Genomic DNA, 15369 nt, shown 5'->3' on the forward strand with positions numbered 1-15369 from the left:
GGTTGATTCCCTCCCCGTCCCTGTCCTAATTGGACGAGACTGCCCAGCCTTTTACCCACTCTGGAGAGAGTCTCAGGAGAGGATAACCCGAGTACCTCGGAAACGGAGAGGCAAGACTCATCCTGGGAAGGCTCCGGTGCAATCCTCCGAGTTACTCACTCCCGCCCGGGCTCTGATAGGGATGGCAGGTGCCCAGACCGACACAGAGACGGAGCTACAGAATCTGGACAAAGAACTGTCTGGTCTGAAGGGGACCGCTGAGAGGTATCGTTTGTTAAAGCAACAGTTAGACATGAAGACAGAAGAGTTAGATATCCTCCAGGCTAAACTCCAACAGAGCTCCTTCCATAAGCAACAGGAGGAGCTGGAGAGGCTGCGCAGGACCATCGAGGAGTGTGAGGAGACCCTGCGCAGTAGTAAGGAGGTCCAGAAGAAGGCAGAGGAGAAGTACAAGGTGTTGGAGAACAAGATGAAGAATGCGGAGGCAGAGAGAGAGAAGGAACTGAAAGCTGCTCAACAGAAGCTAAACTCTGCTAAAACCAAGGCTGATGCGTTCAGTAAGAAACTCAAGGAGAGACAACAGGAGGCTGAGTCCCTGGTCCTAGAGGTGGAGGAGTTGAAGAGAGAGCAGGCTGGCAAGCACCACGGCAATGCGGACGCCCTCTCCCGGCGTGATGCCTTCTTCGCTGCCTTTACCCCGACGAGGGACGTCGGTCCCGAGGAGGGGGATGTGTGATGTCACGAGAGGCTGTGTCCTGGAGGGACGTTACATCCCCCTGAGGTGGCTGCAAACCCAGACAGCTATGGCTCCATCTGCTGGTATGGTCGGGAACTCCACCCCTCTATGGCCAATCTTCCCACGCAGCTGAAACAAATGAGGAGCTGATGAGCTGAAGGTTTGGGAAGGGAAGAGACACAGTCTCCAACCTGGGCTCTCTGGAGAACAAGAGTGCTGCACGTCCACTTCCATGAGGAATATAAGGATTTGGAGATACTTACCTTTGGGAAATACTCACCGTTGGATATATGCACCTGTGGAAATACGTGAGAGACATTTGGAAGGACTTTTTGCTGGGTTGGCCACTAGCTGCAACGTGGACTACACAATCCCGCTGAAAGCTGTGTAGCCTCTCGTGACGTCACAGTAGGTACAGTGGGGAGAACAAGTATTTGATACACTGCCGATTTTGCAGGTTTTCCTACTTACAAAGCATTTAGAGGTCTGTAATTTTTATCATAGGAACACTTCAACTGTGAGAGACGGAATCTAAAACAAAAATCCAGAAAATCACAGTGTATGATTTTTAAGTAATTAATTTGCATTTTATTGCATGACATAAGTATTTGATACATCAGAAAAGCAGAACTTAATATTTGGTTCAGAAACCTTTGTTTGCAATTACAGAGATCATACGTTTCCTGTAGGTCTTGACCAGGTTTGCACACACTGCAGCAGGGATTTTGGCCCACTCCTCCATACAGACCTTCTCCAGATCCTTCAGGTTTCGGGGCTGTCGCTGGGCAATACGGACTTTCAGCTCCCTCCAAAGATTTTCTATTGGGTTCAGGTCTGGAGACTGGCTAGGCCACTCCAGGACCTTGAGATGCTTCTTACGGAGCCACTCCTTAGTTGCCCTGGCTGTGTGTTTCGGGTCGTTGTCATGCTGGAAGACCCAGCCACGACCCGTCTTCAATGCTCTTACTGAGGGAAGGAGGTTGTTGGCCAAGATCTCGCGATACATGGCCCCATCCATCCTCCCCTCAATACGGTGCAGTCGTCCTGTCCCCTTTGCAGAAAAGCATCCCCAAAGAATGATGTTTCCACCTCCATGCTTCACGGTTGGGATGGTGTTCTTGGGGTTGTACTCATCCTTCTTCTTCCTCCAAACACAGCGAGTGGAGTTTAGACCAAAAAGCTCTATTTCTGTCTCATCAGACCACATGACCTTCTCCCATTCCTCCTCTGGATCATCCAGATGGTCATTGGCAAACTTCAGACGGGCCTGGACATGCGCTGGCTTGAGCAGGGGGACCTTGCGTGTGCTGCAGGATTTTAATCCATGACGGCGTAGTGTGTTACTAATGGTTTTCTTTGAGACTGTGGTCCCAGCTCTCTTCAGGTCATTGACCAGGTCCTGCCGTGTAGTTCTGGGCTGATCCCTCACCTTCCTCATGATCATTGATGCCCCATGAGGTGAGATCTTGCATGGAGCCCCAGACCGAGGGTGATTGACCGTCATCTTGAACTTCTTCCATTTTCTAATAATTGCGCCAACAGTTGTTGCCTTCTCACCAAGCCTATTGTCCTGTAGCCCATCCCAGCCTTGTGCTGGTCTACAATGTTATCCCTGATGTCCTTACACAGGACATTGTGGAGAGGTTGGAGTCTGTTTGATTGAGTGTGTGGACAGGTGTCTTTTATACAGGTAACGAGTTCAAACAGGTGCAGTTAATACAGGTAATGAGTGGAGAACAGGAGGGCTTCTTAAAGAAAAACTAACAGGTCTGTGAGAGCCGGAATTCTTACTGGTTGGTAGGTGATCAAATACTTATGTCATGCAATAAAATGCAAATTAATTACTTAAAAATCATACAATGTGATTTTCTGGATTTTGTTTTAGATTCCGTCTCTCACAGTTGAAGTGTACCTATGATAAAAATTACAGACCTCTACATGCTTTGTAAGTAGGAAAACCTGCAAAATCGGCAGTGTATCAAATACTTGTTCTCCCCACTGTATGTCCAAACTTTTCACTGGTACTGTACATGCATACAGTTGAAGTCGGAAGTATACATACACTTAGGATGGAGTCATTAAAACTCGTTTTTCAACCACTCAACAAATTTCTTGTTATCAAACTATTGTTTTGGCAAGTCGGTTAGGACATCTACTTTGTGCATGACACAAGTAATTTTTCCAACAATTGTTTACAGACAGATTATTTCACTTATAATTCACTGTATCACAATTCCAGTGGGTCAGAAGTTTACATACACTAAGTTGACTGTGCCTTTAAACAGCTTGGAAAATTCCAGAAAATGATGTCATGGCTTTAGAAGCTTCTGATAGGCTAATTGACATCATTTAAGTCAATTGGAGATGTACCTGTGGATGTATTTCAAGGCCTACCTTCAAACTCAGTGCCTCTTTGCTTGACATCATGGAAAATCAAAAGAAATCAGCCAAGACCTCAGAAAAAAAATGGTAGTCCTCCACAAGTCTGGTTCATACTTGGGAGCAATTTCCAAACGCCTGAAGGTACCACGTTCATCTGTACAAACAATAGTACGCAAGTATAAACACCATGGGACCACGCAGCCGTCACACTGCTCAGGAAGGAGACATGTTCTGTCTCCTAGAGATGAACGTACTTTGGTGCGAAAAGGGCAAATCAATCCCAGAACAACAGCAAAGGACCTTGAGAAGATGCTGGAGGAAACGGGTACAAAAGTATCTATATCCACAGTAAAAGAAGTCCTATATCGACATAACCTGAAAGGCCGCTCAGCAACGAAGCCACTGCTCCAAAACTGCCATAAAAAAGCCAGACTACGGTTTACAACTGCACATGGGGACAAAGATCGTACTTTTTGGAGAAATGTCCTCTGGTCTGATGAAACAAAAATAGAACTGTTTGGCCATAATGACCATTGTTATGTTTGGAGGAAAAAGGGGAATGCTTGCAAGCCGAAGAACACCATCCCAACCGTGAAGCACGGGGGTGGTAGCATCATGCTGTGTGGGAGCTTTGCTGCAGGAGGGACTGGTGCACTTCACAAAATAGATGGCATCACGAGGAAGGAAAATTATGTGGATATATTGAAGCAACATCTCAAGACATCAGTCAGGAAGTTAAAGCTTGGTCGCAAATGGGTCTTCCAAATGGACAATGACCCCAAGCATACTTCCAAAGTTGTGGCAAAATGGCTTAAGGACAACAAAGTCAAGGTATTGGAGTGGCCATCACAAAGCCCTGACCTCAATCCTATAGAAAATGTGTGGGCAGAACTGAAAAAGCGTGTGCGAGCAAGGAGGCCTACAAATCTGACTCAGTTACACCAGCTCTATCAGGAGGAATGGGCCAAAATTCACCCAACTTATTGTGGGAAGCTTGTGGAAGGCTACCTGAAATGTTTGACCTAAGTTAAACAATTTAAAGGCAATGCTACCAAATACTAATTGAGTGTATGTAAACTTCTGACCAACTGGGAATGTGATGAAAGAAATAAAAGCTTAAATAAATCAATTGTTCATACAGTTGAAGTCGGAAGTTTACATACACCTTAGCCAAATACATTTAAACTCAGTTTTTCACAATTCCTGACATTTAATCCTAGTAAAAATTCCCAGTCTTAGTTCAGTTAGGATCACCACTTTATTTTAAGAGTGTGAAATGTCAGAATATTAGTAGGGTGATTTTTTCAGCGTTTATTTCTTTAAATCGCATTCCCAGTGGGTCAGAAGTTTACATACACTCAATTAGTATTTGGTAGCATTGCCTTTAAATTGTTTATACTTGCGTACTATTGTTTGTACAGATGATCGCGGTACCTACAGGCGTTTGGAAATTGCTCTCAAGGATGAACCAGACTTGTGGAGGTCTACAATTCTTTTTCTGAGGTCTTGGCTGATTTCTTTTGATTGTCCAATGATGTCAAGCAAAGAGTCAGTGAGTTTGAAGGTAGGCCTTGAAATACATCCACAGGTACACCTCCAATTGACTCAAATTATGTCAATTAGCCTATCAGAAGCTTCTAAAGCCATGACATCATTTTCTGGAATTTTCCAAGCTGTTTAAAGGCACAGTCAACTTAGTGTATGTAAACTTCTGACCCACTGGAATTGTGATACAGTGAATTATAAGTGAAATAATCTGTCTGTAAACAATTGTTGGAAAAATGACTTGTGTCATGCACAAAGTAGATGTCCTAACCGACTTGCCAAAACTATAGTTTGTTAACAAGAAATTTGTGGAGTGGTTGAAAAACAAGTTTTAATGACTCCAACCTAACTGTACATACACTACATTGTCAAAAGTATGTGGACACCTGCTCGTTGAACATCTCATTCCAGCGAGCTTTACACTTCTCCAGCTGACGCTTGTCATTGCGCATGGTGATCTTAGGCTTGTATGTGGCTGCCCGGCCATGGAAACCCATTTCATGAAGCTCCCGACGAACAGTTCTAGTGCTGACTCTAGTGCTGACGTTGCTTCCAGATGCAGTTTGGATCTCGGTATTGAGCGTTGCAACTAAGGACAGACGATTTTTACACGCTATGTGCTTCAGCACTCTGCGGTCTCGTTCTGTGAGCTTGTGTGGCCTACCACTTCGCGGCTGAGCCGTTGTTGCTCCTAGACGTTTCCACTTCACAATAACAGCTCTTACAGTTGACCGGGGCAGCTCTAGTAGGGACAAAATTTGACGAACTGACTTGTTGTAAAGGTGGGATCCTATGAAGGTGCCACCTTGTAAGTCACTGAGCTCTTCAGTAAGGCCATTCTACTGCCAATGTTTGTCTATGGAGATTGCATGGCTGTGTGTTCGATTTTATACACCTGTCAGCAACGGGTTATGCTGAAATAGTCGAATCCACTGATTTGAAGGGGTGTCCACATACTTTTGTATATATAGTGTACATGCAGGGAAAAGGACAAACCTCCCCTTCAACATGGATGGTACAAGATTATTGTGTGCTTTGAGATAACAGTAGATACTGTATGGGTCATTCCTCCTCAAAAAGCACAAGAAAGAGGATTTCGACACCCAGCATCTCAGATTGTTTTGAAATCGTTTCTGTTGTTGGAAACAAATAAGATTAGCATTCCTGCAATTTTATTAAAACCCGAAAAATAACAAGCATTTTTGAGGAACAGAATCAGAACCGGGAACGAAAGTGATCTATACTGTTCGGAACAGAACAGTTATTTTAAAAGCATGGGAATGGCTTATTAACGCTGTTTTACGTTCCGGGCATTTTTTTCCTGTCCCCCCTAAAAGCAAAAAGGTGCCTATGTAAAGCCCTCACTCTGTCACTCAGAAACGTATTCCAGTGTCTGCCTGCCAGCTGGAAATATTTGCCAGTGTGTGTGCGTGTGTAGGCTACCTGCCCCTCCCCCTCCGAAGTATAGGCTACTGTAGCCTACAAACGTTACAAACGTGATTCAGAAATTAGGGAGAGATATTTTTAATTAGAGAAGAATGGATTCACTTTTTCATGTTAAGGATACTATGGTTATCACATTTCACATGGGATTTATTAACTACAAAAAGGTAAGACGTGTTTATATTTAAATTCTGGTGCCGCTCTGCACACACAAGCTTGTTAGCTAGCTGGTCCAACGTTAAGCCAACGTTAAGCCAACTCTCCGAAGTTCAAAGACATTCAAAGTTCCTTCATAGAAGCTGCTCTTCTGGTGCCCCCGCACATTGACTCTGCACCGGTACCCCCTTGTATATATAGCCTCCCTACTGTTATTTTATTTTACTTCTGCTCTTTTTTTCTCAACACTTTTTTGTTGTTGTTTTATTTTACTTTTTTATAAAAAAATTAATGCACTGTTGGTTAAGGGCTGTAAGTAAGCATTTCACTGTAATGTCTGCACCTGTTGTATTCGGCGCATGTGGCCAATAAAATTTTATTTGATTTGGGGGAATTCTGTGGGCCTAATTCAGATAATGCATGTCATAAAAAGATGCCCAGCGCTTCAAGCCAAGCCTCCTCCTCCAACCTCTCTCGCTCTCTCCCCACCCGCAAAATTTCAGTCGCATCTTGCACCCTACACTTGTCTGTCCAATGCATGTAAACAACTATAACTTGCCCGCTCCATAGAAAGCTGCTCTATCTGCACTGATTGGTGAAGTAATTTAATGTCAAGCTAAATTTACTTTTTCGGGGGTTCGAACCTGTTCAGAACTTTATTTGGCTGGTCGGAACAGTGGAACGGAACAAAAACATTGATGGTTCTGTTCAGAAAAAAAACGATTGGAAAATAATTTTGGATCCAACCCCCTGATCCAAATTGGCCATTTTAATTGATAGGATTAATATAATATTCAATCAATGTAGTACCTAACATCCAATGTGGACCAAACTTTTTTCTAACAATGTGTTAGACATGAGGAAACCAATGGAATGGTCAAAAGCCACCCACGGACCGAGTACCTAACATTTGATTTGGACCAAACTTTTTTTCCCCACACCCCACGCCAATCCCACCCCAACAACGAGTATATAGTATCAGTTCTCTGTGTCTGACTAGTAGTATGGAGCAGCAGCTTGGAGTATTGTTTCTTCATCCTATGTCATGTATTCCCAGTGAATTTGGTGATGTTTTTTGTTCCCCCTGTCCAACGAAATTAGTAATTGAAGTTGTTAGGTTTATATCCCATCCTACAGCCTGATATTACCAGGTTCTGACCACTAGATGAAGCTGTTCCTGCTATTAGGTGAAAATTTTTTGAAGCCCCCCCTCCCCTTGAAGTTAAAAGGATAGTTCACCCAAATTACAAAATTACATTGGTTTCCTTACCCTGTTAGCAGTCCATTGACAAGGTATGACAGCAACCCATGCTTTGGTTTTGTTGGCCACTCTTTCAAATGCTATCTTTTTTGTATTTGTGCCACAAATCCAATGCAAGTCAATGGTACCTATATTAGCATTTTCACGCTTCATGTTCAAATCATCCTAAAGTATCAACAAATGTATTGTGTAACTCAATGATGTTACTTATAAATGATTTGGATATGAAGCGTGAAAATGCTAATATAGGTACCATTGACTATTGGATTTGTGCCACATGCGAAACATTTTGCATTTGAAACAGTGGCCAGGTAACATAAGAAAATTGGTTTTTGTCATATCTTGCCTATAGACTGCTTACAGGGTAAGGAAACCAATATGTTCACTGAACAAAAATATAAACGCAACATGTAAAGGTCCCATGATTCATGAGCTGAAATAAAACATCCCAGAAATTTTCCATATGCACAAAAAGCTTATTTCTCTCAATTTTGGGGTGCAAATCTGTTTACATCCCTGTTAGTGAGCATTTATATTTGCCAAGATAATCCATCCACTTGACAGGTGTGGCATGTCAAGAAGCTGATTAAACAGCATGATCATTACACAGGTGCACCTTGTGCTGGGGACAATAAAAGGCCACTCTAAAATGTGCAGTTTTGTCACACAACACAATGCCACAGACATCTCAAGTTTTGAGGGAGCGTGCAATTGGCATGCTGACTGCGTGTATGGCATCGTGTGGGCGAGCGGTTTGCTGACGTCAACATTGTGAACAGAGTGCTCCATGGTGGTGGTGGGGTTATGGTATGGGCAGGCATAAGCTACGGACAACGAACACAATTGTATTTTATTGATGTCAGTTTGAATGCACAGAGATACCGTGATGAGATCCTGAGGCCCATTGTTGTGCCATTCATCCGCCGCCATCACCTCATGTTTCAGCATGATAATGCACTGCCCCATGTTACAAGGATCTGTACACAATTCCTGGAAGCTGAAAATGTCCCAGTTCTTCCATGGCCTGCATACTCACCAGACATGTCACCCATTGAGCATGTTTGGGATTCTCTGGATCGACGTGTACAACAGCGTGTTCCAGTTTCCGCCAATATCCAGCAACTTCACACAGCCATTGAAGAGGAGTAGAACAACATTCCACAGGCCACAATCAAGAGCCTGATCAACTCTATGCGAAGGACATGTGTCGCGCTGCATGAGGCAAATGGTGGTCACACCAGATACTGACTGGTTTTCTGATCCACGCCCCTACTTTTTTTTTTTAAGGTACTGTGACCAACAGATGCATATCTATATTCCCAGTGATGTGAAATCCATAGATTAGGGCCTAATTTATTTACTTCAATTGACTGATTTCCTTATATGAACTGTAACTCAGTAAAATCTTTGAAATTGTTGCATGTTGCATTTATATTTCTGTTCAGTATAATTTTGTAATTTGGGAGAAAAAAAAAAATATATATATATATATATATATATATATATATTCTAATAGGTTACATTAGAATCCAGGATGGGACATAATCCTAACAACTTCAATGACTAATTTCTCTGAACAGGGAAAAGAAAACATCACCAAATTCACTGAGAATACATTACATAGGAGGAAGAAACAATACTCAGAGCTGCAGCTCCATACTATAATAATAATAATAATAATAATAATAATAATATGCCATTTAGCAGACGCTTTTATCCAAAGCGACTTACAGTCATGCGTGCATACATTTTTTGTGTATGGGTGGTCCCGGGGATCGAACCCACTACCTTGGCGTTACAAGCGCCGTGCTCTACCAGCTGAGCTACAGAGGACCACCATACTACTTGTCAAACATAGAGAACTGATACTGTGTACTCGTTGTTGGGTTGGTATTGGCGTGGGGGGGTCCGTGGGTGACTTTTGACCATTTATTTGGATTCCTCGTCTTACTCATTGTTAGAAAAAAACGTTGGTCAAAATCGGAAGTTAGGGACTATATTTATTGAATATTATACGAATCCTATAAATTAAAATGGCCAATTTGGGTGCAACCAATTAGCTTAATTTCAAATTATATTTCAACAAAATAATGTTGCAGGAATGCTAATCTTATCTGTTTTTAACTACAGAAACTATTTCAGAACAATCTGAGATAGTGGGTGTCATGGATTTCTGAAATGACATGGAATGACCCGTATTCTAATGTACTGTGTTCTTTTCTATTGAATTTGTTGAATAAGAGGCAATGCTGTCAATAGGATTTCCACGCAGAGCTATTGATCAGAGTGGCCTTTCTCTGGCTTCGTGCTGGTTTACCTTCAGCTACATTCTTCTCTGCTGGATTATGCTCTACAGCTATGTGTGGCCAGGTGATTATCATAGATGTTGATGCCGAAGTCAGTTTTGTTTTCGCATTGGGAGCTCTGCATTGACCTTCCTGAAGAATGCCCATTTTGTGCCACAGGACAGCTAATGCTGTTGAGCATTGATCTTTGACCTTTTCCTCCAAGGCTAATTCAACTGTGTGTGCTGCTCACAGAAAGACATCCATTCACTGGTCTCCCTCTCCAGCTGAGGGGTGCTATTCACAAGCACAGAGAGTCAAAAAGAGTCAAAAGACAGAGAAAGAGAAAAGACAGTATATAACAGTTTATGTAAATAACAGTTCATGTAGTATCAGAGCTTGGTCTCAGGAAATGGGATCAGGCCACTGGTCTCTCCTGGGAGAGGCAGAGGAAGCAGCCATTTGACCTGCCAAGCATATGTGCCTGTCTGTCTGTCTGTTTCCTGCATGTTCTAGGTTTAGAGGCTCCCAGCACGTCTATGGCCCATAGCTGACCCCCTATCTCTCTGGCTCTGATTAGCCCACTGTCTAATCGTAATGTGGCATGACGGTTTGTCCACAGACCCATCATCCCTTTTGTATAGTTACTGTACACTACAGTACACAACATGTTGTAAAGAGAGAGACGTAAACTGAAGTGATCGATATTTTCCTTATCTGTTACAGGCCAATAATAGAGGCTCCAGGGGTTTTAACAACCTCTGCTGTGGTTTTGCTGTAATCAGAGTAGCATCTCTCCTCTGAGGAGCTCCGTGCAGGCGGCTGCGACAGAGGCTCCCTGTACTGTACCTTGAGTAGGGTCATGAGGCTCAGTGATCCATGACCACACACAAATACACACACACACACACACACACACACACACTTACACACACACAGTCATCACATCCATAATTACTGTACATCCTCTCAGGATCATCAATGGAGTGGAGTGCTGTTCAGCTCACCCATCACACAGACTGTTACAGTGGAACAGGAAATTATGTAACCCGGGGGTAAACTACTAGCCTACTAGCCTGATCCCAGATCTCTTTGTGCAGTATAGCCAAGTCCTACATTATGGTATTTGTTATGCCAAACATAACAGATCTGGGACCAGGCTAGAATAGTACTGTAAGTAGCGTAGAAATATCCTAAATTACATTTAACCTGCACCCCTTTATCCCCATCGCTATTCTAATCCTCTGTTTTTAGCTGTGATCAAAAGGTTTATTTTTGAAGATAACAAGATAGCAATGGGAGTAAAGTAGGACATGACACAGTCTGAGAAGGGATTATCATAATACCAATAAACAGGCACTTTGCGGCCTTGTTTTAATCCTAACCTGTGCTAGTGCTGGGGAGTAGTGGTGCTGGTGCTGGGTCTCCTGGGGATGGGTGAGAAGGGCAGGCAGGGAGGCACCTGTTTGATGTGGTCCCACACAGGACCAGGAGGCAGGCAGGGTACTGGTAGCAGCCAGGCTCAGGGAGGAGTAGATTGTCTCTGATGGCCCTGCCCTAATTAGGAAGGAAAGGTTGCCTCTGTTGCTGCCTCAACACCAGTAGAGGCTGCTGAGGGGAGGACGGCTAATAATAATGGGTGGAAGGGAGCGAATGGAATGGTATCAACCACATGGAAACCACATGTTTGTCTTTGATACCATTCCATTCACTCCATTCCAGCCATTATTATGAGCCGTTCTCCCCTCAGCAGCCTCCACTGCTCAACACTAAATCAATGGAGCCTATCTTGACTAGACTGAGCCCATGGAGTTTATAATGCGCCACAGTTCACAGTCCAGAATTTTACATTTCACGGTCCATAGGTTTCCATGCTGCAAAGGTGGGATGAGGTTTATGCATGAAGGTGCTATCAGGCTTTCCCTGTATTGGACTATCCATGTTTCTTCTTTTCACTTTGGAAAACATCCATTTAGGATTGAGGGGGAGTAAGGAATGTGGATAAATGCCCACTCAGGCTGATATCAGTCAGGGCCCAGGGGTCAGTGGAGTTCGTTCCTCTCAGGCCATGCATGGGTTTGTTTTTGTTTTGACTGTTGAAACCGTCTATAGTGGAAGAGGTGGGACCAACAGGGTTCCAGTCAACTGAGTTCACAGGGCCTGTACTTAAAGGTTAGGCTTACCGGGAGGGAGGAGAGAGAGCCTCCCCTGTCCAATCACAAACATTTTGCCTAACTCTGTCATCGATCACCATGCTGATCTGTCGAAAGACTGGGGGCGCGTTTGACACTGCAGCTGACTTTAAAGGTGAGGCGAGACTGACTGATCTGCAAATCACCTTGCATCATAAATAACGGCTCAATATTATTTGTAGATCAGTCAGTCACAATTTACCCATGATACATCACCGTTTTGATGCTCTCGAACACGGCCTGAATGTGTATTGGCAAGTTGTATTTGAGAAGCCATTTTGGAACAGGTAATATGGTAATACAGGTGGTAAAATCATTTAAGCTACAACAGCAGCTTCTTGGTTTCCTAGTCTCAGTTCATCTCACAGTGAGAGGTATTTTAGTGTCAGACTTTAATTGGAGATAGCAGTTCCTGTCACTTCTCCTGTGATGGGCTCCAGATGTCTCCAGGGGTTTCGTGCCGATGTAAACAATGCAGTCTCTCTCTCCCACCAGGGATAATACTGTATGGCATAGAGAATCTACGGAGATCACAGATTTTCTCTCTCCCCCTATCAACACTCTATCCTCCATTTCTCACGCTTGTTTTTGTGCTGATTTGGGTTGAAGTGTTCCTCCCTCTCCCTGCTCAGTTGGCTGGCGTAGCCTCTCTCACCCAGGTTAGGACTGCCGAGGGAGTCTGACCCTAAAACGCTGGGCTTTGTCACAGCTAAGCTGTTTGGCTCTCCTGCTTAAAGGAACAAAACACTATTTTCAGGGCCTTGGCTGCAGACACTGCCTGGCTTTGTGTTGGAGTGTAACTTTGGAGCGATGCTACAAAAGAAAAGTGAAGGACATCGGTGAAATGACGTAAGGAGGGGAAGTGTTGAGCAAGTGAGGAGATTAGAGGAAGTGAAAAAGAGAGAAACAGCAGTTTCTCCCTCCATCTTTTTTTAAACGTAACATCCTCTCTACCATTGTAGAGGAGATTGCAGCTAGAAGGTGTGCGTGTGTGTGTGAACACGTGTATCCGGTGTGTAGATCATTATCAATGACTCTGGGTATTGATCAGCTTCAGAGCAGGAGGTGAAACAGAAACTGAGTTTTTTTTTTCTTCTTGGTGACGCCCCATGACCTTTGCTCTGTTGGTAACTAGGCTCCTGATTGGTGCTGTGAGTGACAGACGGGCTGGAGTAGAGCTGCTGTGTCAAGGCTGTAGCATGTCACAGGACAGACTAGAGCCTGTCAGTAAATACTATGGTGGGTGTCAACTGCACATGGTCACTCAGAGAGGGCACACAGGTCAATGACTCCCTACACTCTCATGTTATCACGCTCCAATACTCACTACAGAGAAACCACAGTGTTCTGATCTCAAGATTTTGAGGAACGAATGTCTGCCCTCCTCCACCCTTCTCTTGCTCTGTCCTCAGAGAGAAATAGAGATTACAGCTGCACTCTGTTGTCATGGTGACCCTCTCACTGTATATACTGTACATGCCATTTAGCAGACGCTTTTATCCAAAGCAACTTACAGTCATGCGTGCACACATTTTAAGTATGGGTGGTCCCAGGAATCGAACCCACTGTCCTGGCATAGCAAATGCCATGCTCTACCAACTGAGCTACAGAGGACCACTGTCTCACTGTCTCTATTTTTCCTTTCGTGTGTGTGTGTGTGTGTGTGTCCGGTTTTAGTGTGGACTAGGGTTTGAGCCCACAGGAAGCGGGTGGGATTACAGCTGCAGAGGGAAGAGGCAGACACACACACACACACACACACATACACACAGGATGCCCAGCCTGTAACTGAGTTACTGTTGCACGCCTCTCTGGCCAGGCAGTGGAGGGTCGGCAGTAAGGGCTGACACACTCACCTTTCCCAGAACCAGTGTGCAGGTCGGGGCATCGTGACTAGTGTTTGGGGTGAAGGGGAGTCACTCCTTCCAGGATGCTCCTCTCCTGTGACCTTTGCATTTGTTGACACTAGTGGGATGAAAACAGTTATTTCATTTCAGCGCCTAGATTGGATGTCTCTATTTTCTATTTACACTGTAATTTTAGGAGTATTTTTATCTCTGCACAGGAAATACCTATCTGGTTTTATTCTGTGGTATGAAAACTTAATGTGAGTGCTTTGTCTTTGCCTGTCTACGGGCTTGTGTGTATAGGTTGTACTGTAGTTGCTGTATATGTAACATACCTGTTGTTCCTCTCCCTCCTCAGGCTGATGCTAAGCTAGTGTGTGACGTGGTGAGTCGTATGGAGGACACTGAGCCATACTCTCCTGAGCTCCTGGGGGCTATGGTCCACCTGTGGTCCGACTCCGGCATCCAGGAGTGCTTCAGCCGCGCCCGAGAATACCAGCTCAATGACTCCGCCCAATAGTGAGTACTACTCTACCTCTACCACCCCCCACATGAGGGCCTGGTGCTGCAGGATCAATACAACTCTCCTTACTCTGTTCAATCGATGCTAGTGTTTATGGATCACACATACATAAACATCATCCACTCACTACATTAATTTATGTCCATATGACCGTAGTCATATACAACAAATATGAAGCATAATTAATTTGTATCAAACACGTACATGCACATACAGTGCATTCGGAAAGTATTCAGACCCCTTGACTTTTTCCACATTTTGTTACGTTATAGGCTTATTTTAAATTATCCTCATCAATCTACACACAATACCCCATAATGACAAAGCAAAAACAGGTTTTTATAAATTGTTGAAAATTGTATAAGAAATAAAACACAGAAATACCTTATTTACAGAAGTATTCAGACCTATTGCTATGAGACTCGAAATTGAGCTCAGTCGCATCCTGTTTCCATTGATCATCCTTGAGATGTTTCTACAACTTGATTGGAATCCACCTGTGGTAAATTCAATTGATTGGACATGATTTGGAAAGGCACACACCTGTCTATATAAGGTCCCACAGTTGACAATGCATGTCAGAGCAAAAACCAAGCCATGAGGTCGAAGGAATTGTCCGTAGAGCTCCGAGACAGGATTGTGTCGAGGCACAGATCTGGGGAAGGATACCAAAAAATGTCTGCAGCATTGAAGGTCCCCAAGAACATAGTGGCCTACATCATTCTTAAATGGAAGAAGTTTGGAACCACCAAAAGCTGGCCACCCGGACAAACTGAGCAATCAGGGGAGAAGGGCCTTGGTCAGGGAGGTGACCAAGAACCCGATGGTCACTCTGTAGTGGCCAGATTGAAGCCACTCCTCAGTAAAATGAACATGACAGCCCACTTGGAGTTTGCCAAAAGGCACCTAAAGACTCTCAGACCATGAGAAACAAGATTCTCTGGTCTGATGAAACCAAGATTGAACTCTTTGGCCTGAATGCCAAGCGTCACATCTGGA

At 43.9% G+C, this 15369-nt stretch overlaps 1 protein-coding gene across 3 annotated transcripts in view; it reads left to right on the top strand.

Moving 5' to 3' along the window:
* The window catches only part of LOC121576655 (guanine nucleotide-binding protein G(o) subunit alpha), a 117950-nt gene that overhangs the window by 79161 nt on the left and 23420 nt on the right, over positions 1-15369 (top strand). For all 3 annotated transcript variants that reach the window (XM_041889977.2, XM_041889978.2, XM_041889976.2), the window contains exon 4: positions 14206-14366. In XM_041889977.2, the coding sequence (XP_041745911.1) occupies positions 14206-14366 (161 nt within the window). The remainder of the gene's footprint in view (positions 1-14205; positions 14367-15369) is intronic.

This window comes from Coregonus clupeaformis, chromosome 29 (genome assembly GCF_020615455.1).
Source record: "Coregonus clupeaformis isolate EN_2021a chromosome 29, ASM2061545v1, whole genome shotgun sequence".
NCBI classification, from domain to species: domain Eukaryota; kingdom Metazoa; phylum Chordata; class Actinopteri; order Salmoniformes; family Salmonidae; genus Coregonus; species Coregonus clupeaformis.